Raw genomic sequence first — 23,494 nt, forward strand, 5'->3', positions numbered from 1 at the left:
ATTTCTGTTATTTGTAATACATTTTCAAAAATGTCTAAAAACCTGTTTTCACTTTGTCATTATGAGGTATTGTGTGGAGATTGATGAGGATTTTTTTTTATTTAATCCATTTTAGAATAAGGCTGTAACGTAACAAATGTGAAAAAAGTCAAGGGGTCTGAATACTTTCCGAATGCACTGTAGGTTATTTACATAAGATAATTTCCTGAGGATTCTCTGGGGTTGTGTTCAGAGAGGATCTGAGGTCACTCCAGTGGTGTGACGTATTTGGGGTGATTTGTCCCAGTGAGACTTCCTTTTCCTTTATTCCTGGGATGATGGATTCCCCCAGCACTGCTGCTCCTCTCTGGACTCAATAATTCTCTCCACTTCCATCAAAGTTAGGAAGCACATAATATACCTGTCATTATTCCTACTCAGCAGCCATTCCAAGCACAGGAGATATGTGTTTTGAAGGAAAAACTGACAGTACTATCCATTCAAGTGAAATCTAGTCATTGTTGACTTTCTAGTAACATAATCCTTGCTGTTACCTATGCAGTTGTGTAGTATTTGCAGTGCATAATGAACCATTGTGTCCACACATAGACATTAAAGGCCACTCTGTCATTGGCAGAGCTGAAAATGGTCAGGTATTTGCATCCAGACTCAGAGACAGATTTGCATGACTATACTATTGAGGAGTTGTTTCTGCTGTATCAATCAGTTTCAATTAGGTTATTGATGCCATTTTACATATGCAAGTTAGTCTACTAAATTCTACAGAGGTTGAATAGATTTGTTAAGTTAAAGACATAAGGTCATACCATGCCAAACACCAGGTATTGAGATGAGTTGAGACTACGTCATTGGGTATCTATGACAATTGTGGCCATTGGTCATAATCAAACTAAGTTAGTTCAATATTGAGGTTATGGGCAAATGAGCCTTAAACTCATTTGTAACTCTCTTAAGCATTTATTCTCCAGATTTTCTCAACCTGCTTTGTGCTCCTAAAAATCTGAAATGTTACACACATCATTGACATCCAGATCTTGGCTCCAGGTGATGTGTTTTGAATGATTTGATGAGCCCAAGTTTGTCTGTACCTGTTTGTGGCAATTATGATGACAGCAGCATATACAGCACATACAGTGCCTTCAGAAAGTATTCACACTCGTTGACTTTTTCCACATGTTGTTGTGTTAAAATGGAGGAGCCCTTTCCTGCAGTCAAATGGGTGGAATGTTATAAACTTAATTTTTTTAAATTGTATATATAGTACCATTCAAAAGTTTGGACACACCTACTCATTCAAGGGTTTTTCTTTTTTGCCTAGAGTGTGCAAAGCTGTCATCAAGGCAAAGGGTGGCTATTTTGAAGAAACTCAAATATAAAATATATTTTTATTTGTTTAACACTTTTTTGGTTAGTACATGATTCCATATGTCTTATTTCGTTGTGTTGATGTCTTCACCATTATTCTACAACGTATAACTTTTTTCTTTAATAAAGAAAAACCCTGGAATGAGTAGGTGTGTCCAAACTTTTGACTGGTACTGTATGTGTAAAGCCTCTGAGAATATGATCTAAATTCATCCAAGCTTTAGTCTTCCCTCAGCAGCATCACAACAGTAACCATTCAGAGGGCAATCAGGACAGACAGACAGACAGACAGACAGACAGACAGACAGACAGACAGACAGACAGACAGACAGACAGACAGACAGACAGACAGACAGACAGACAGACAGACAGACAGACAGACAGACAGACAGACAGACAGGCAGACAGGCAGAGACCTAGTCCTGGAGGACAAGGGGTCCTCAATTACATTCAGCAGTGGGCCAATTCTTCTTTGAGCGGATGGTCGGAGGGCCGGCACATAGTTAAAAATATTTTGTACACTGCAAATTGACCGCAACAATCTCAATCAGATATAGTATTTCACAAAAACAAAATAATTTCAAACCTTGATTACATTAGTAGACGATCATATATGCCACTATATTTATGCGTAGCAATACTTGATCAGGTGTGTCCAAACTTTTGACTGGTACTGTATATATAATTTCACAATTAATTATCTTTTTTCTTTTTTTAACAGCAGAATATCTGTTGTTTCTATGTCAAACGATTTTGTTATATTTCAGTCTTCTATGATGTATATAAAGTGTAATATTGGGAAGCAAACTCAAAATTGAATACATTTCAACTCTATATCTGACATGGTCAGGTGTCTTCTTTTCTTTATCCCATAACCATGTCTGTGAAGTTTATACTTTGGTTTCAAAGTACATTTGTTTAAGACAACCAAGAAACACTCTGAGTGACCATTATTTAGCCCAACTGCAGTAAAAAGTTACATTTAGATTTTTTTTTGTCACTGGCCTACTCACAATACCCCATAATGTCAAAGTTAAATAATGTTTTTTCAAATTAAAAAATTGAATACATTACAGAGTATTTTGTGTAGATCGTTTACAAAAAATTACAATTTAATCAATTTTAACTGCACTTTGTGAGACAATAAAATAAGAAAAAATTAAAGGCAATATATCTATACATTTAAACGCAAGCCACACTTCATTTCACAGACAGGACAAAGAGTAGAGCCGACTTCACATTCAGATAATACAGTTGAAGTCGGAAGTTTACATACACTTAGGTTGGAGTCATTAAAACTTGTTTTTCAACCACTCCAAAAATGTCTTGTTAACAAACTATAGTTTTGGCATGTCGGTTAGGACATCTACTTTGTGCATGACACAAGTAATCTTTCCAACAATTGTTTACAGACAGATTATTTCACTTATAACTCACTGTATCACAATTACAGTGGGTCAGAAGGTTACATACACTAAGTTGACTGTGCCTGAAGACAGCTTGGAAAATTCCAGAAAACAATGTCATGGCTTTAGAAGCTTCTGATAGGCTAATTGACATCATATGAGTCAATTGGAGGTGTACATGTGGATGTATTCAAGGCCTACCTTCAAACTCTTTGCCTTTATACTTGACATCATGGGAAAATCTAAAGAAATCAGCCAAAACCTCAGAAAAAACATTGTAGATTTCCACAAGTCTGGTTCATCCTTGGGAGCAATTTCCAAACGCCTGAAGATACCACGTTCATCTGTACAAACAATAGTACGCAAGTATAAACACCATGGGACCACGCAGCCGTCATACCGCTGAGGAAGGAGACTCGTTCTGTCTTCTAGAGATTAACATACTTTGGTGCGAAAAGTGCAAATCAATCCCAGAACAACAGCAAAGGACCTTGTGAAGATGCTGGAGGAAACAGGTATAAAAGTATCTATATCCACAGTAAAACAAGTCCTATATCGACATAACCTGAAAGGCCGCTCAGCAAGGAAGAAGCCACTGCTCCAAAACCGCCATAAAAAAGGCCAGACTACGGTTTGCAACTGCACATGGGGACAAAGATCGTACTTTTCTGAGAAATGTCCTCTGGTCTGATGAAACAAAAATATAACTGTTTGGCCATAATGACCATCGTTATGTTTGGAAGAAAAAGGGGGAGGCTTGCAAGCCGAAGAACACCATCCTAACCGTGAAGTACGGGGGTGGCAGCATCATGTTGTGGGGGTGCTTTGCTGCAGGATGGACTGGTGCACTTCACAAAATAGATGCCATCATGAGGGAGGAAAATTATCTGGATATAGTGAAGCAACATCTCAAGACATCAGTCAGGAAGTTAAAGCCTGGTCGCAAATGGGTCTTCCAAATGAACAATTACCCCAAGCATACTTCCAAAGCTATGGCAAAAGGACAACAAAGTCAAGGTATTAGAGTGGCCATCATAAAGCCCTGACCTCAACCCTATCGAAAATGTGTGGGCAGAATTGAAAAAGCGTGTGTGAGCAAGTAGGCCTACAAACCTGACTCAGTTACACCAGCTCTGTCAGGAGGAATGGGCCAAAATTCACCCAACTTATTGTGGGAAGCTTGTGGAAGGCTACCCAAAATGTTTGACCCACGTTAAACAATTTAAAGGCAATGCTACCAAATACTAATTGAGTGTATGTAAACGTCTGACCCACAGGGAATGTGATGAAAGAAATAAAAGCTGAAATAAATCATTCTCTCTACTATTATTCTGACGTGTCACATTCTTAGAATAAAGTGGTGATCCTAACTGACCTAAAACAGGGAAGTTTTACTAGGGTTAAATGTCAGGAATTGTGAAAAACTGAGTTTAAATGTATTTGGCTAAGGTGTATGTAAACTTCTGACTTCAACTGTAGGTATGAAGACATATCAGCTTCTGTTGAGTGTTCAGTACAGCACAGCTAGCACCACGTGAAACCACAATACTTTCCTACTACCGTCTCCCCCGTGCTGCAGCAATCACTCACCTAGTGTCAGGCATGAATAGAGGTAAGCAAGCTGCCATTGTATCCTAGCAAAGCAGGCAGGGAGGCAGGCAGGCAGCATTCATTTTGTTCGAGCGATAATAGATGGGATTTTTCTGTTCATTTCGTTCAGTGACTGTTGACAAAGACGTTGAGGTTCAAAACACCTCCATGTGCAGTGTGTTTTCCTAACTCAAATCCTCAGAGCAGAGCGAGAACTGGTGATTTGTAGTCAAGCTCATGGCATTTGGATATTACCACCTTAATTGGGATATGAAGTGCTCCTCAGTGCATCAGTCACAGTCATCTAATGGTCTGGCACAGTGATGAAAATCACATGGCCAGTGCTGGAGGTAAATAGTTTAGATAGACCATACCAAAACAAGCAACACAGCAGGGCAGAGGCTGGGGGCACACGCTCAGTGTAACCTCTGAACAAGTTTTCCACAGTCTTCTTCCATCCTAAAAGGCCCACAGATCCTCCCTTTTCCCCCTAATCCTGTGTGACTGTTCTATCCTACTGTAAATAAGTCTCAGCCATGGTGGCTTGAGATTTGTTACACCCTTCTTCCTCAACATAGTCTACTCCAGTGAATACATGTCCCCTCACATGTTTAAGTAATACACTCTATTATACTCCCTGATATTCATTTGTAGTTGAATGAACCAACATTTTGGCATCCAGTGTATACAGGGGCCCTGACAGAATGGGTGTGAATGTTCAGCCACTCTTTTCAGGACAGCCATGGACCAGAAGACCTCTCTTTCTCTTTCCCCTCACCATCTATCCATCCATCCCTCTTTCTCCATTCCAGCCATTCTACATGCACACTATTAATAGCACCGCCACGTTTGTTAGTTGGGGACTGGAAGAGGCAGCTCCGTATCGTGGGGAGAGCGCGCAACCTCATTGCGTCGTGCTATTGTTCTGCTAAAGAGACCCAGGCAGCGTTCTATATTGAGCTGGAGGAAAGGGATGCCGCTGTTCTACAGTGACTCCTCCACCTCATTGGTGTTGTTAAAGTTTCCACTGAGCACGGCGCCGAGCACAGAGAGGAAGTGGTTTTTAACCCCTCTAAAGGAACCTCTAAGAGAGATAGGAAAGTGGTAGGGGCTCGTTAGTGGCGACAGTATTTTCCACATCTGCGACAGAAAATGTATCAATTAACAAAAAAAGAGAGATCTTAGGAAGATAAGAATACACATTCCACTGGCCAACAAAATCTGTCTTTCTGACTGTCTGACCTTTATCTGAGCAAAGATGAGGTCCATTTAGGTATTTACATTTTACTTTTATTCTTTTTTTTTTATATAGCAGACGATCTTATCCAGAGTTACTTACAGTAACCACATATCACAGGCATAGAAAGTTCATTAGTGTCAGAGCAAATGTTTTCAGGTTTTTCGAGGTGAGGAGGATTATTAAATATACTTTTTGAAGAGGTAGGGTTTCAGATGTTTTTGGAAGATGGGCAGAGTGAAAGGATCCGGAAGTTTAGTTTTCCTAAAATTTCGCTCAGTTGCCCGCAGCCCTGTTCTGCAATGAGTCTCTCAGCCACGGAGCAGGAGGGGAGGACCAAGAGGAAAGGGGACAGTGCGAGTCATCGGATGCGGAAAGGGAGGAGAGTAGGGTCGAAGAGGCAGAATCTGTGCTGTGCACCTTCCCATTATCAGCAGAAATGTGTATATAATGATGTGATTCTCATGTCTCCGCTGCAACAATGGGAGTCGTTGTTCCAAAGGCAGGAAGGCAGGCGACAAGCTTGGGTTCAAAATAAGCGCATTGAAACGCATTGGGATTATTTTGGACAGAAGTTGGCGAGAGTGAAAACTCTCACTTCGCCCCTTTCTCCTAAGCCCCTCCCCCTACCACTCACAACAACAAAGATGAGAGATCACCTTTTCCTCTCTGACAAATGGTTTAAACTCACTATTTGCATTTGAGGTTTGGTTCAACAGAATCGATCATATGGACACCGAAACACATGGAGACATTATTTTACTGTAATAGAGGAGAAGTTAACCTTTTGAACCATACCCTGTTTATGTTTCAACTCCTCTGTTGAGCAGAGCAGACACTACTAAAACAGATGTACCAATGAACATTAATTCTGGAAAATGAATGCTCAGTTTTTAGCGCGCATTACGGTACCACGTATCACTAGCAGCATTTTAGTAAAATAAAGATTGTTATAGTAGCTGTTTAGTCTGTGTTTTATAAATGTGCAATAAGCATAAAACAATTATATAAAGAATTGGAAACTCGTTCTCCTTACTGAGAAATAAGGTAGGCAACTTGATTTCAACATGTGAACAAAGTGGACAGGCTGGCATGCTGTTCAAACAGTTGGAGATGGACAGAAGGTTGTGTTCCTAACAATTCAACTGTTTTGCCTTGTTAACTGAATACAGAGCTTGTGAAATTATACCTAGATCCAAGTTGGCTAAACTTGAAATATAAATATTATCTTGCTACTCACTAGAACGTGGGCTTGTGCTTGAGAGATTGTTCATGAGACCAGTGTTAATTTTCTATAATGCCTGCTACATTATTAGTGAATGTGCCTTATGCATTGTTCTGGTTACATTTGTGACAATTATTTTTTTTTTTTATAGACAAACCTGAAAGCCAGATCAGTGATTATTGCAACAACAAAAAAACAGGTACAACAATTTTGATAAAATAATTGTCACAGGGGTCGTTGAGTGGAGACCAAGACGCAACGAGTATAGGGCTCATTCTGTTTCTTTAATGAATACACTTTAATGACAAAATAACAACACAACCAACAACAGTGCCGTCAGGTACTCTAGACTAAACGGAAACAACCACCCACAAAACCCCATGAAAAACAGGCTGCCTAAGTATGGCTTCCAATCAGAGACAACGATAGACAGCTGCCTCTGATTGGAAACCATACCTGGCCACAACATAGAAAATGACAACAGAGAATGAAACTCTAGACAACCCACATAGAAAACAGAAAACCCAAAACACAGACAAAACACCCCCCTGTCACGCCCTGACCAATCTACTAGGGAAAAATGACCTCATACCAGGGTCAGGACGTGACAATAATGTAATTATTAGTGGGTCATATATTTAGCCTAGGTATAATTTCACAAGCCCTGAATTCGTTATATTATTGCTGACTGTTTAAATGCAGTGTTCTTGACTTTTAATTGTACAACAAAGCTTAATTAGAAAAAAACCTTTTAAAAAAATCGAGATATATATCGTGAATCGCCCATAACTTTGAAAACATTGAGATATGAGTTTTAGGCCATATTGCCCAGCCCTAACCTGTAGTATACTGTGGTAGTAAGACGAGAGGTTGTTTAGAGATATAAAAGCCAAGGAGGGGCTGTGAATCAAATTCTATGAATCCACTTCAAGGAAGAGAGCATCAAAGCAACATCTCTCTGCTTATTTACTGGAGTTCAACTCGGCATGTCACTGTAGGTCATTGTGTGGCAGGCAGCAGCAGCTAGTCACTCTTCAAACACTCCAAATGTATTATATTACTGTACAGTCATATTACTGTATGGTATATCTCTCACCACTCTTCTACTAGATGAGGAATGCATTTACTTAAAGCTGATAACTACTTTCATCTCTAATCCTCAGGTTAAAGGTTCTGTAGAATGTAATAACTATGTGTAAAGCCTCTAAGAATATGATCTAAACTCATCCGGGCTTTAGTCTTCCCTCAGCAGCATCACAACAGTAACCATTCAGAGGAAAATCAGACAGACAGACAGACAGACAGACAGACAGACAGACAGACAGACAGACAGACAGACAGACAGACAGACAGACAGACAGACAGACAGACAGACAGACAGACAGACAGACAGACAGACAGACAGACAGACAGACAGACAGACACAGACAGACCTAGTCCTGGAGGACAAGGGGTCCTCAATTACATTCAGCAGTGGGCCGATTCTTCTTTGAGCAGATGGTCAGAGGGCCGGAACATAGTTAAAAATAATTTGCACACTGCAAATTGACCGCAACAATCCCAATCAGATATAGTATTTTACAAAAACGGAATTATTTCAAACCTTGATTACATTAGTAGACGATCACATACGCCACTATATTTATGTGTGGCAATACTTTGGAACAGATATCCTCAATTAAAAAACATTGAGCTCATTTCCTGGTGTTTTTACAGTCTTTTATATCCAAGAAAACTTGGGGGGACAAATAAAATCACCCGGGGGCCAGGCCGCCTTTTGGGGAACTCTGAAATATAGCATGCGAGTTACTGGCAATAGGCCATAAACAACAAGGAAATGCTTTAACAGGCCTCTGCTAAAATCATGCCATGTCATTACAGTCTTTATTATGCTGATACCCTGAGAGAGGCAGACATGTGGAAACTTGTAAATAACAACCCTAGACTGAAAGCATGCACACAATAAACTAGACTCGAGGACTCCATGTCCCACTTCTGTTCCACTCTACACAGGGTAAATTACTTGCTTTCTATGTAATGAGAATTGTTCGATGCACACCATTTGTGTTTCTTCAATAATAGTGTGAGTTAGACTCACAGTAAGCAAGGGCCAGGGGTAGGATTCATCTAGGTAGACTATACCTGTAGTATACTGTGGTAGTAAGAGGAGAGGTTGTTTACCGATATAAAAGTCAAGTAGGGGCTGTGAATCAACGGCTATGAATCCACTTCAAGGATGAGCGCATCAAAGGAGCATCTCTCTACTTATTTGCTGGAGTTCAACTCGGCATGTCACTGTAGATCATTGTGGCAGGCAGCAACAACTATACAGAGGTTACCTTACCCTTAGGGTATCTAACAGGTTTATCAATTCTAAACACAAGGTTTTTGAGTGAGTGGCAATTGCTTACAAGCCCTAGGCCCTTGTTCTCACAATCCGTTCATAACACAACTTGCAAATAAATCAACCTGGACTCAGAGGTAGACCTAACATAGATTTATGTTTATTGTCTCCCCCCATTTACTATGATATTTATTTTTTATTTATTTCCCACCTTTATTTAACCAGGTAGGCAAGTTGAGAACAAGTTCTCATTGACATTTGCGACCTGGCCAAGATAAAGCAAAGCAGTTCGACACATACACACAGAGTTACACATGGAGTAAAACAAACATACAGTCAATAATACAGTAGAAAAATAAGTCTATATAAAATGTGAGCAACTGAGGTGAGATAAGGGAGGAAAAGGCAAAAAAAGGCCATGGTGGCAAAGTAAATACAATATAGCAAGTAAAACACTGGAATGGTAGATTTGTAGTGGAAGAAAGTGCAAAGTAGAAATAGAAATAATGGGGTGCAAAGGATCAAAATAAATAAATAAATACAGTAGGGGAAGAGGTAGTTGTTTGGCCTAAATTATAGATGGGCTATGTTCAGGTGCAGTGATATGTGAGCTGCTCTGACAGCTGGTGCTTAAAGCTAGTGAGGGAGATAAGTGTTTCCAGTTTCAGAGATTTTTGTAGTTCGTTCCAGTCATTGGCAGCAGAGAACTGGAAGGAGAGACGGCCAAAGGAGGAATTGGCTTTGGGGGTGACCAGAGAGATATACCTGCTGGAGCGCGTGCTACAGGTGGGTGCTGCTATGGTGACCAGTGAGCTGAGATAAGGGGGGACTTTACCTAGCAGGGTCTTGTAGATGACCTGGAGCCAGTGGGTTTGGTGACGAGTATGAAGCAAGGGCCAGCCAACGAGAGCGTACAGGTCGCAGTGGTGGGTAGTATATGGGCTTTGGTGACAAAACAGATGGCACACTGTGATAGACTGCATCCAGTTTATTGAGTAGGGTATTGGAGGCTATTTTGTAAATGACATCGCCGAAGTCGAGGATCGGTAGGATGGTCAGTTTTACGAGGGTATGTTTGGCAGCATGAGTGAAGGATGCTTTGTTGTGAAATAGGAAGCCAATTCTAGATTTAACTTTGGATTGGAGATGTTTGATGTGAGTCTGGAAGGAGAGTTTACAGTCTAACCAGACACCTGGGTATTTGTAGTTGTCCACATATTCTAAGTCAGAACTGTCCAGAGTGTGATTCTGGACAGGCGGGCAGGTGCAGGCAGCGATCGGTTGAAGAGCATGCATTTAGTTTTACTTGTATTTAAGAGCAGTTGGAGGCCATGGAAGGAGAGTTGTATGGCATTGAAGCTCGTCTGGAGGGTTGTTAACTTCATCGGGGTAGGGGTCAGTATTTTGACGTCCGGATGAAAAGCGTGCCCGTAGTAAACTGCCTGCTTCTCAGGCCCAGAAGGTAGGATATGCATATTATTAGTATATTTGGATAGAAAACACTCTGAAGTTTCTAAAACTGTTTGAATGATGTCTGTGAGTATAACGGAACTCATATGGCAGGCAAAAACCTGAGAAAAAATCCAACCAGGAAGTGTGGAAATCTGAGGTTTGTAGTTTTTCAAGTGATTCCCTATCCAGTATACAGTGTCAATGGGGTCATTTTGCACTTCCTAAGGCTTCCACTAGATGTCAACAGTCTTTAGAACGTTGTTTCATGCTTCTACTGTGACTGGGGAGAGAATAAGAGCCATTGGAATCAGATGACTGAGAAAATGACATGAGTTCAATCGCGCGCTCACATGAGAGTTAGCTGTGTTCCTTTTCTTTTTTGATGACAAAGGAATCGTTCGGTTGGAATATTATGGAAGATTTATGATAAAAACATCCTAAAGATTGATTCTATACATCGTTTGACATGTCTCTACAAACTGTAGTATAACTTTTGACTTTTCGTCTGGACTTAGTAAGCGCGTGCCTTGCATTTGGAATAGTGAACCTAACGCGTGAACAAAATGGAGGTATTTGGACAAAGATGAACTTTATCGAACAAAACAAACATTTATTCTGGAACTGGGATTCCTGGGAGTGCATTCCGTGAAGATCAAAGGTAAGTGAATATTTATAATGTAATTTGTCATTTCTGTTGACTCCAAAATGGCTTGTTTTGATATCTGAGCGCTGTACTCAGATTATTGCAAAATTTGCTTTTGCCGTAAATGTTTTTGAAATCTGACACAGCGGTTGCATTAAGGAGAAGTGTCTCTATAATTCCTTGAATAACAGATGAATATTGTATCAATGTTTATGATGAGTATTTCTGTAAATTGATGTGCTCATTCACCGGAAGTTTTGGGAGGCAAAACATTTCTGAACATTACACGCCAATGTAAAATGGGGTTTTTGGATATAAATATGAACTTTATCGAGCAAAACACACATGTATTGTGTAACATGAAGTCCTATGAGTGCCATCTGATGAAGATCATCAAAGGTTGCCTGCACCCATTACGGATGCAGGCAATGAGGCAGTGATCGCTGAGATCTTGGTTGAAAACACCAGAGGTGTATTTAGAGGGAAAGTTGGTTAGGATGATATCTATGAGGGTGCCCGTGTTTACGGCTTTGGGGTGGTACCTGGTAGGTTCATTGATAATTTGTGTGAGGTTGAGGGCATCAAGCTTAGACTGTAGGATGGCTGGGGTGTTTCATATGGTATGTATTAATTTGTGGATGTCCATCATTTCCTATGATATATTACGAATTGCAATTCGTATAGTATGTTATGAATTTTGAATACATATGATACACTATATATACAAAAGTATGTGGATACCTCTTCAAACTAGCGGATTCGGCTATTTCAGCCGCAATCTCCATAGACAAACATTGGCCTTACTGAAGAGCTCAGTGACTTTCAACGTGGCACTGTCATAGGGTGCCACATTCCCAACAAGTCAGTTCGTCAAATTTCTGCCCTGCTAGAGCTGCCCCGGTCAACTGTAAGTGCTGTTATTGTGAAGTGGAAACATCTAGGAGCAACAACGGCTCAGCCACAAACTGGTAGGCTACACTTGCTCACAGAATGGGACCGCCGAGTGCTGTAGCGCGTAGCACGTAAAAACAGACTGTCCTCGGTTGCAACACTCACTACCGAGTTCCAAACTGCCTCTAGAAGCAACGTCAGCACAAGAACTGTTCGTTGGGAGCTTCATGAAATGGGTTTCCATAGCCGAGCAGTCGCACACTAGCCTAAATTCACTGATGTGCAATGCAAAGCTTCGGCTGGATTGGTGTAAAGCTCGCTGCCATTGGACTCTGGAGCAGTGGAAACGCGTTCTCTGGAGCGATGAATCACGCTTCACCATCTGGCAGTCCGATGGATGAATCTGGGTTTGGCTGATACCAGGAAAACGCTACCTGCCCCAATGCATAGTGCCAACTCTAAACTTTGGTGGAGGAGGAATAATGGTCATGGGCTGTTTTTCATGGTTCGGGCTAGGCCCCTTAGTTCCAGTGAAGGGAAATCTTAACGCTACAGCATACAATGACATTCTAGACGATTCTGTGCTTCCAATGTTGTGGCAACAGTTTGGGGAAGGCCCTTTCCATGACAACGCCCCTGTGCATAAAGCGAGGTCCATACAGAAATGGTTTGTCAAGATCGGTGTGGAAGAACCTGACTGGCCTGCACAGAGCCCTGACCTCAACTCCATCGAATACCTTTGGGATGAATTGGAACGCCGACTGAGCCAGGCCTCATCGCCCAACACCAGTGCCCAACCTCACTAATGTTCTTGTGGCTGAATGGAAGTCCCCGCAACAATGTTTCAACATCTAGAGTGGAGGCTGTTATAGCAGCAAAGAAGGGACCAACTCCATATTAATGCCCATGATCTTGGAATGAGATGTTCGATGAGCAGGTGTCCACATACTTTTGGTCATGTAGTGTATGTTACAAATTCCAATTTGTTGTGGCTAACGTTAGCTAGGTGACTGATGCTTAGCTAGGCTAGGGGTTAAGGTTATGAGTTAAGTTAAAGGGTTAAGGTTAGAGTTAGGGGAAGGGTTAGCTAACATGCTAGGTAGTTGCAAAGTAGCTAATTACGCCGACTGTGAGCCAGGCCTCATCGCTCAACACCAGTGCCTGACCTCACTAATGTTAAAATGCAAAAATGCTAAAGTTGTCCGTGATGAGATTTAAACATGCAACCTTTTTGTTTTTGCCTTAAGTAAGCTTATGTCTCAAGTAACCATACCAAATGTAACATATCAAAGTCATTTGAGTGTCCTGGATTTATGTTTACCATGTTACGTCTAGTCTATGAGACCAGGCTGAATAAATAGAGAACTGGTAAGGCATCTCCACTTCTAAAAGTTGAGTACAACTGCCAACAAGCCTCTTGAGAAATGCAAATGCCTTTCCTACGTCGACAGAATAAGTTAGTAAACACAAACAGATTAGGTGTTTACTGGTACTTTCCCTACCGTGGCTACACAACCAGCAAGGCTAAGCTCTATGCTGTACATTAGGGTCTGCCTCATACACACTAAAAGACACTTCCTGCCTCATGCATAAGAAAGCAGGTCCCTCCCTCCCTCCAGCAGTGCTGCTCTCTCTCAATTCAATTCAATTCAATTCAAGGGGCTTTATTAGCATGGGAAACATATGTTAGCATTGCCAAAGCAAGTGAAATGGGTAAACAAAAGTGGAATAAACAATAAAAAGTAAATATTACATTCACTCTCTCTTACTCTCTCTTGCTTGCTCTCTCTCTCTCTCTGTTTGAAGCAGGCTTGACGTCACATGGTCTCCCAGGCAACAGGCTACCACAGGAGTGTTACTTTTTCCATTGCTTCTGAGCCCTCAAGATCCTTCCCCTAAATTAACTTGAGTTTAGAAAGTTTACTTTTGGATTGAAACCATGACCAAATAGTGTGTGTGTGAAAAGTGCGTGTGTTTGAGAAGTGTGTGCATGTGTATTTTGTTAACATCACTGCTGAGTGTGAATAGTGAAAACTGCGATAGAAAAAGGGAGTGATGGGTAACATTTCATGTGTACCTCTCACTGAGCTTAAAGTAATGCCTATCTGTCAAAAATATATATTTAGTCTATAATAAGAGACTGACTATTCCTCCTGCATTGACCCAACTACGATAAAAGGAATAATGGCGATACAAAATCATTCAAATTAATTTAGACAAATAGTCCTGAGTAAACAACAATAACACAAAACATGTCAATCTCTCTCATTAGAACACATGAGATAAGTTAATTATAAAGTGTTTGTTCAAAGGATATGAGGTCATCTAAACCCTGAGTGTCACTATCCTGCTAATAACCCAGGCACCGCACCACAACACATCACCTCCTGCTAGCCTTAGCACCACAACACCATGTCCAGCCTTTTGGTTGTGATAAGCGCCCTTCATCCTTCCTGTTGGAGACAGGAGGCTGTCATCAGTCACTGCAGCCTCATTGACTACGCAGCCCTTTACACTGGTGTGACCAGGAAAAACCCAAGCATCAACAACAACAGCAACAAACTGTTAACACAACAGATAAAGCTACGTGGGGTTTCCAATGTGAGTCTTCCTTGTGAGTCTGGCCATTTGGATTCTGCCTGGACTTGAACTGAACTTCAATTCATGAAAATCTGTCAGGTACAAAAAGAACTGGCCACAGTCCAGGAGAAAAATATAATTTAAATATGTATGTATCCTGGCATGTGAGTAATAGTATTTTTGGCGTCATAATAGAATATTAGCACAACAGTCAGTCCAACTAATGACTAACGTTATTGCACCACTGTAGAACTATTTTACAACGCTAGAGAAACGCCTGCCTGAAACACAGTGCTGACAACAGCTCCTCTGGGCACTTGTTATTGGGTCTGTTACAACAGGCAACCACAAGCCTTCTGCATCTTCACTGCAGAGAACCTTGCTAGACTTCTACTCTGAGTCGCTCGCTGTAGCAGGCAGGGCTCTTTCCTCCTCTGGCCGGCACAGGAAAAGGAGACACCCCCGTGACATGATTTCACGGTGACATGGTTTCAGTACCCCGACCGAGCGGGTGTCACTATGCCCAGGCCTCGGCCAAGAGAACCTACCTAATAAGACTGCATACAGGCCTAGTGAGCCTGGTAGCAAATCAGTTTTTTCTCCAGCAAAACTCCTCTGTTGTATTCGTTGTCATGCCAAAAACTACTACAGCTCAATAGCACGTGACAAAGGACTTGGCTAAAGCATTAGTTCTGCATCCAGGTTATAAAAAGCAACCTGAATACTTGATGCTATAAACAATAGAGCTATAAAGACCGTTTAGTAATAATATATGCCATTTAGCAGACTCTTTTATCCAAAGCGACTTACATTCACATGTGCATACATTTTACATATGGGTGGTCCCGGGTATTGAACCCACTATCCTTGTGTTACAAGCACCATGCTCTACCAACTGAGCTACAGAGGACCACAATGTAAGTAAGTTATAATAAGCCAATATATAATGAACCTTTCAATCATACGCTTCCTTCACTTTTGTTGTTGGGATTGGGAAACCTCATTGGTACAGAGGCAAGTAGACAGCTCCTGTCTGAATAGGCATGTTATAATGTCGTAGGTTTGGTGTAGTACGTACTTCAGCAGTTGCCATCATTTTAGTCTAATGTATACTTCTCCGGACCCACGCTGACTACATAACGGCACTCGAGCCATAGGCCTGAGCTGTAGGGAAACTCCCACAGGAGTGACACAACCTGTCCAAATGCACCTCTGTGATTGGGACAGGAAGGGGATAGATGCTAGAACATGTTGAAGTGTTTTGAAGAGCTGAGGTTTTCGGTGTGTGAGTGTAAACAAGGATACCTGCCCAGGGACATTCCATTCTGAGATAATCAACCCTATCAAAAGTAAACCAAACCTTAAGGAATGATCTAGTCTTCTGAGGAACATGCTGTCCTTCCCTATTGGTCTCTCTCTCTCTCACACACACACACACACACACACACACACACACACACACACACACACACACACACACACACACACACACACACACACACACACACACACACACACACACACACACACACACACACACACACACACACACCACACACACACACACACACACACACACACACACACACACGAGAGAATACCAGTGCATGACAGATGACATCTCACTAGTCTTCTGTTTCTTTTTCTAATAGCAAAGCATATTAGATCCTGCCAAGAAAGCCCTAAAAGGTGTGTGTTATCAGGATGTTGTAACATGGTAGCATCTTTTAATATGATTACAAACATATTCCTGCTGGATTCCTCTTCCAGGGAACTTTCGGTGAACTTTGATCAAATCAAATCAAAATGTATTTGCCACATGCGCCGAATACAAGTGTAGACTTTACCGTGAAATGCTTACTTACAAGACCTTAACCAACAGTGCAGTTCAAGAAGAAGAAAATATTTACCAAGTAGACTAAAATAAAAAGTAACAATAAAAAGTAACACAATAAGAATAACGAGGCTATATACAGGGGGCACCGGTACCAAGTCAGTGTGCAGGGGTACAGGCTAGTTGAGGTAATCTGTACATGTAGGTGGGGGCGAAGTGACTATGCATAGGTAACAAACAAACAGCGAGTAGCAGCAGTGTACAAGAGGGGGAGTGTCAATGTAAATTGTCCGGTGGTGATTTTTATGAATTGTTCAGCAGTCTAATGGCTTGGGGGTAGAAGCTGTTGAGTTGGGAAGAGAAGTGGCGAAGACATTCCAGGGAATTCACAAGGTTCAACTACAACAGTACTGTCCCAAACTAACAATTACGTAAAACGTTTGAATTTGTCCGAATAAAGAAGATACTATATATACAGTGATGAACTTGATGAGCAAGAAGAGAGAATACAGGTAACGTCTTCTATTTCAGATCAACAAAATAATGTATCTGGAAAAACTATAGTAGCCCTAGTCCTAGAGGAGGTTCTTGATCTTTTTACACAGTTATCCTGTTATTTACACAGTTACACCCAGTTAACTTGATCTAATTGTAAAGTAGCATGAATACATTGTAAGGTAGCATGAACACATTGGAAAGTAGAATGAATACATTGTAAAGTAGAATGAATACATTGTAAAGTAGAATTAAATCTAATAAACCCCTTTATAAAACCAAATATACCCTTTCAAGCTGAGTTAATTTCTCCTGTCTACACTCCAGACACCTTATCCACCTATTTGAGCTCACTGCAAGAGATCAGTTACAGATCAGTTACAGATCAGTGTATCATAAAGTGCAAGAAAATATCTCTCATTAATAAGCAGAGGTCTCCTAGGTGATGGTTCTGCCATCACGTAGCTTGCTACATGCATCTTCCCTTTTTCTGAGACTTACACTTTCCTCAGACATAGGCCAGAAATGATAGAGAGAGGGCTGACTCGCTGTCATGGATACATCAAAGCAAGACATTCCTCTCCAAAGCAAATCCGTTACAGTGTAAACAGCCTTCACAAAACCAGCGCAGTTCCATCCACTTAACTTCAAGGCTATCTTGGCCATCTTGGCCTTGCCGCTCTGCTATCGCCAGGCCAGATGGGCACAATGAAGTGTTTTGATTCAGGTGTTTATACCAGATAAGACATCACATGGATCTCCCCGCTCCTCCGCTCTCTCCACTGGCTTCCAGTTGAAGCTCGCATCTGCTACAAGACCATGGTGCTTGCCTACGGAGCTGTGAGGGGAACGGCACCTCCGTACCTTCAGGCTCTGATCAGTCCCTACACCCAAACAAGGGCACTGCGTTCATCCACCTCTGGCCTGCTCGCCTCCCTACCTCTGAGGAGGCACAGTTCCCGCTCAGCCCAGTCAAAACTGTTCGCTGCTCTGGCACCCCAATGGTGGAACAAGCTCCCTCACGACGCCAGGACAGCGGAGTCAATCACCACCTTCCGGAGACACCTGAAACCCCACCTCTTTAAGGAATACCTAGGATAGGATAAAGTAATCCTTCTAACCCCCCCCCCCCCTTAAAAGATATAGATGTACTATTGTAAAGTGGTTGTTCCACTGGATATCATAAGGTGAATGCACCAATTTGTAAGTAGCTCTGGATAAGAGCGTCTGCTAAATGACTTAAATGTAAAAATGTAAATGTCCTGGCCACAGGGGGTTGGTGGCACCTTAATGGGGGAGGACAGGCTTGTGGTAATGACTTGGGCGCAATGAGTGGAATGGCATCAAATACATCAATCTAGAGGCGAAAGAAACGCACACCTACTTAGGCAAGGTGCTGGCTAGCGGAGTAGAACACTTGAAAAATTAAAGGAGAGCCACACACTCTAGGAGCTCAGATGCAATAATTTAATAACCTAATATCCAACGTTTAGACAGACACGCTGTCTTCATCAGGGTATGGTTTCCATGTGGTTGATGCCATTTCATTCACTCCGTTCCAGACATTATTATGAGCCGTCCTCCCCTCAGCAGCCTCCTGTGCACCTGGCGCATATCCCATATGTCATGTAGGACCCATTATCCTGCTACTTTAGTCTGCCACTGAAAGCCTGTGTCTGTGTGCTCCAGCTGCATGACGGTAACCAGTGATGCATCTCAGCAGTAGAGTCAGAGTCAGACGTAACAGGCCAAGGAGGTTTCTATAAGATGGCAAATGATCACAGACGATTTCTGAGGTATATTACAATTAATGTCTCAGTTCCTCCATAACACTTATGGGAAGCAAATCGCGGTGCATTGTTTTGAATCATTGCCGATCGAGCAGGTGGAAATCATGGCCAAGCAAACTCTTCCAGTAATGTATACACAGCCCCCTCATTTATAAACAGTGCTTTAAGCCTTCTCTTTGAAGGCCGTCCAACAGCGCTCAGAGTCAAAGTGTCTGAGGCTGACGACGGGACACAGAAGTACCTTTGTTTGTGAGAATGTCAACCGTTCCTCAGGGAGGATGCCGACCGGTTTGTTGCAAGAGCGCCGTATGACAAAGAGCTTGGTGAAGAGAGGCCCTCTAACGAACTTAAAAGTTCATTTAGAGATGGGAGAGTCGGTCCTAAATGCACGCTCTTAAATGTGGCGAAACAGAATTGTCCAATTATTCCAAAGCTTTCTTAAACATTTTTATTGTCAACTTCAGTCCCTATTCCATTGAACAATAAACCAAACGTAAGCCAAAACCCATTCAATGTGAAAGAGAGGATGAATTGATGACAAAGTAAACAAAGTAAAGTGACAAAGTAAATAATAAATAACTTTGTTCCTTAATAAAAGTGTGTTACTCACAGCTCTCTGCTGGGTGTTGAGGAAGGCAAGTGACAGTCCCTCGGCTCTATCCGGGTCGCTGGAGATGTCATCCTCTGATTCCTCCCAGGAGGAGGAGAAGCCTGTGGAAGAAGCTGAGGAGGAGGACAGCTTTCTCAAGCCTCGGGATGACCTGGGACTCTGCTGGGGCTCACTGCCCGGATCACAGCCTTCTCCCTGGGCCTCCATCTCGTGGTCGGTGACTATGACGGCTGGGATGGTGGTCCCCACTTCTGGGCAGCTCCCCTCCCTGCCGGCCCAGGCCGAGGGTGCTTGTGGCTGGGTTTCCGTTGGCTCTGCTCCTGCCTTTGTCAGGCAGGTCTGGGCCCACTCCGCAGGGTGCTCGCTGTTGCTGCCTGCCAAGAAGCTGCCAACCCCCAGTGAACTCGGGGAGTAAATGCCTGCTGAACTGTCAGCTTGGGCCCGAGTTCCTGCTGATTTGTTCACAAGCAGACTGCCCTGTTCCGTATTTGGGTCAGCTGTGTTATTTTCCACTCTGCCGTTCCCTGTTACTCCCTCCTCCAAGCAGAAACACCCTTTCCCATTCTGGAGCTCCTTGGAAATGCTTGGAGGGCAGTCTCTCTGTGGGGGGTTAGGGGGAGGCACCTCGGCGGGCTGGCTGGGCTTGGAGGCTGGGACTGTTCTGCACGGGGCCCTCAAGATGTGGGCCTCAAACAGACCCACCTTTTTGTTGACCTCCACATTCAGGAGCTCCTGGTGGATCTGCAGGAGCTGCACCGTGCGCTTCACCTCCCAGTTGGGGGCCTCATCATCTCCGTTGTTGCTGAGCCGGCGGACACATTTGCCCACGATCTCCCCCAAGGTTTCAGGGTGGCGGCAGGGGGAGCGTGCCCTGGGGCTGCTGGGGCCTGGAGACGGGGGGGAGACGAAGGAGCCCCCAGGGGAGCCAGGAATCAGGCTACCAGGGCTGTAGTAGGTGGAGCGGTTTGGCACATGCAGCACAGGCCTCCCAGTCCGAGGGCTGCTCGCACTCGTCAGATTGTTGCCATTCATCATAATCAGACTGCTAAGGGCATAAGCAGCCATAGTATCAGGCTGGCACTGTCAGTATGGGCTCCCATCTAGCCCTAGTCCTGGTTGCTGCTCTGGTGTCTACACCCCACCATAGCATTTGGTGGGGTATGTGAGAGAAGAGGTGGAATTCCCTGCTGAATCTTCTATGGTGGACAGTTGCTGGAGAAGAAAAACAAAACACAGAGAGTAAAAGCTTCAATAAAGGCTGTGATTTTATGACTTGCATTTGAATAAGAATAACATTTATTTCCCCCACTGTGGCGTGTGGACTTTACCTTTGTTCTATAAATATTATCCAGCAAATCCCTCACAAACGTAGCATTCCTTCCCAAAGCAAGGCGGATAACTTGCCTATTTACAAGATACAAATCAATGTTCCAAGAAATAATCATGTGTTTGCTTTTTCTCTAGCTTTCTCTCTTTGCTACTTAAAATCTACTGTAGATAATGAGACACAAGAATAGATTTACTTGTTGCCATTAGTATTAAAGAGAGAAAGCAACAAACCATATCAGTATTCACTGTAGTTCTTACTAGTGTTAACTACATTTGTTATGTGTTTGGACCCAAGGAAGAGTAATGGGGATCCCTAATGAATAGAAATACCCTGGATCAGAAGCCAGAATAGCATCAACCCTGGTGAATGTACGTCACACAAACAAAACATTGACTTAACATTTCAAAATGAGTCCCTATTAACTTTACCACACAGAGTTGGGTTTGGGATTTTCCCATGAATGATGTAGGTTCTAAATTAGTTTTAGTTGCTTTGAAAATGACACACATCTCCATACAGTAGATTTTTACACTGACATACCTTGTAGAAAATACTACTGTTCACCTCAAACTGAAATGTCGGTTAACGTGGCATAATGCTTCAATAACAGCAGCAGCGTGGCTCCCCACACAATCCTCCCCAGAGTCCCCACCATCAGCCCACAGCATGGTGAGGGTCTGGAGGCAGAGAAGGGGGGGCTGAGCCAGGCAGGAGATGTCAGCCAACATTAAAGTGGACCAAGTAAGAAGAGAAACAGGCATTCACTGGGACACCATTGTGCCTCTGGCCAGGTGCCTGGGCGGGTCAGTTTCTGTCTACCTAGCACCTCTTTTCCCCAGTCAGACCCACACTGCTCAGAGGCTGGAAATACTGGAAGTGACACTTCCACTATTTATGGAGGGAGTAGCACCTGTGATGGTTCCCATGAACCCTCCATCCTAGTCAGCACTGACTAACTGAACTCCCTGGCTCTCTTTCTATGACCTGGCATTTCCATGGAAATTAGGAAAACAGAGTAAAGAAGGAAAAAAACATGAGGATTTGCCAATGATAAGATAAATCGGGTCCATACAATAAATTGACTGTGGTGACTGTATTTCATTGGGATATTATCAAACTAATATTCAGTGATTTACAAGTTAGGTTTGTTGTGATTATATATTTTTCAACTTTGACAATAATTGGTTCACATGGCATAAAGCAAACGCTCTCCAGTACAATAACACGTGGTAATCTAACGTTACTCTAGCTGCCATGTGGGTTTTACTGCAAGCTCAATTTGACAATGTTGTTATATTGCTTACTGGGATTCACTCATTACCATTATGACATACTTTAGCGAATCGACATAAATATTTTAGCTACTCTTAATCTAATAGCAAAAAGAAACCAATAGCAAAAGTGCAGTAGTTTATAAGCCTTATGCCAATTAGTAACTATCATTAGTAATATTTTCTCTGACCTTGTTTGAAATAATAACACTAATAAACAGATGTATTATTATTGTTATTCGGATTATTATTGTTATTATCATCATCATCATCATCATCATCATTATCCCCAGCATCGTCATAATCACCATCATCATCATTATCTGGGCTATATCTTTACAGTTGAAACATTGTTATAAGCAAGTAACAACTTGCTGCTGTTACTCGGTTGTGCGCAATCAATATTGTTGGCTTATTTCCTTGTTGCCAATAGCTACGTATTTCTTATTCGCAATACTATTTTTGTGAACGGTGTAGGTGTAAATAAAGGCTAAAAAGCTTTAATATAAAGAGCGTTTAATCTAAATAGATTTTACCCACGCAGCTAAATTTTATTTATGCTGACACCTTGCTTGGAAAATTTGAATGACACTAAACAGACTCATTGGAGATGGTAAGAGCAAGTCTTACCTTGTACTAAGACACCTCGTCCTAATAGGAGTCCTATCGAACCCGTGGCTGTCCAACTCTCAAAGCCGTTCAGAATGTCTACAGCACTGAGTGCAATTCAGCGCGATTCAGAACATTAAACATCTCTTAAATTAAGCGGATTTCACAGAGCACACAATCTTCTTATTCCCTCACACGCAAAAGGAAGGCCAGTTCAAGTATAAATAAACTTTTTCTCCCACAGTGTGTCCAAAATACTTGCTCTTATGACCCCTTGACTTCTTCAACCCTTCGCTTTGGCGTAGTACTTGGCCGTTGTTTGCTTAGTGTACTTCAAAAAGCAGGAAGGAAGTAGACGCTTACATTAATTTCTACGCAACAAGCAGCTTTTCTCTCAATTCTCCAATTGCCTAGAGAAGAAAAAAGCTCGATACGCACACAGCCTTGAGTTTTGACTTCAACGACGACTCTGTTGTCTGGGCTAGTGTATCTGTTTGGGTCATCACATAATAAAACTGAATTGGAGTGACATTTATTCGATAAACCCAGGACAATGATGATTAACTCTTCTTGTTGGTGATATTATAGGCTAATATCACAAAAATATTTAATATCATGTAGGACCAAACAATTCTGCATGTTTTCTATTTTCTTCTGCATTGTTTATATAGCCACAAACCATGCAACAGGTGACATTTTACCTGTCAATATAACGAAATGTTCAAACATTATGGATCATTTATCACTGTTTAATCAAACAGTGTTTTAATTGCTTTATTTGGCTTACCGATTTTACAGCAACTGTTACATTTAATAAATATT

General features: G+C 42.1%; 1 protein-coding gene across 1 annotated transcript in view; it reads right to left on the minus strand.

The window, feature by feature from the left end:
- Positions 1-23,016, minus strand: part of LOC106571433 (inositol-trisphosphate 3-kinase A) — a 58,513-nt gene extending 35,497 nt beyond the window's left edge. Inside the window, exons 1-2 of the mRNA XM_014144523.3 lie at positions 22,694-23,016; positions 19,463-20,674 (exon numbers count right to left, since the gene is read on the minus strand). Of these exons, the coding sequence (XP_013999998.1) occupies positions 19,463-20,527 (1,065 nt within the window). The 5' untranslated portion in view covers positions 20,528-20,674; positions 22,694-23,016. The remainder of the gene's footprint in view (positions 1-19,462; positions 20,675-22,693) is intronic.
- Positions 23,017-23,494: the final 478 nt, after the last annotated feature.

The sequence above is a fragment of the Salmo salar genome, chromosome 15, assembly GCF_965601325.2.
Source record: "Salmo salar chromosome 15, fSalSal1, whole genome shotgun sequence".
Lineage (NCBI taxonomy): Eukaryota > Metazoa > Chordata > Actinopteri > Salmoniformes > Salmonidae > Salmo > Salmo salar.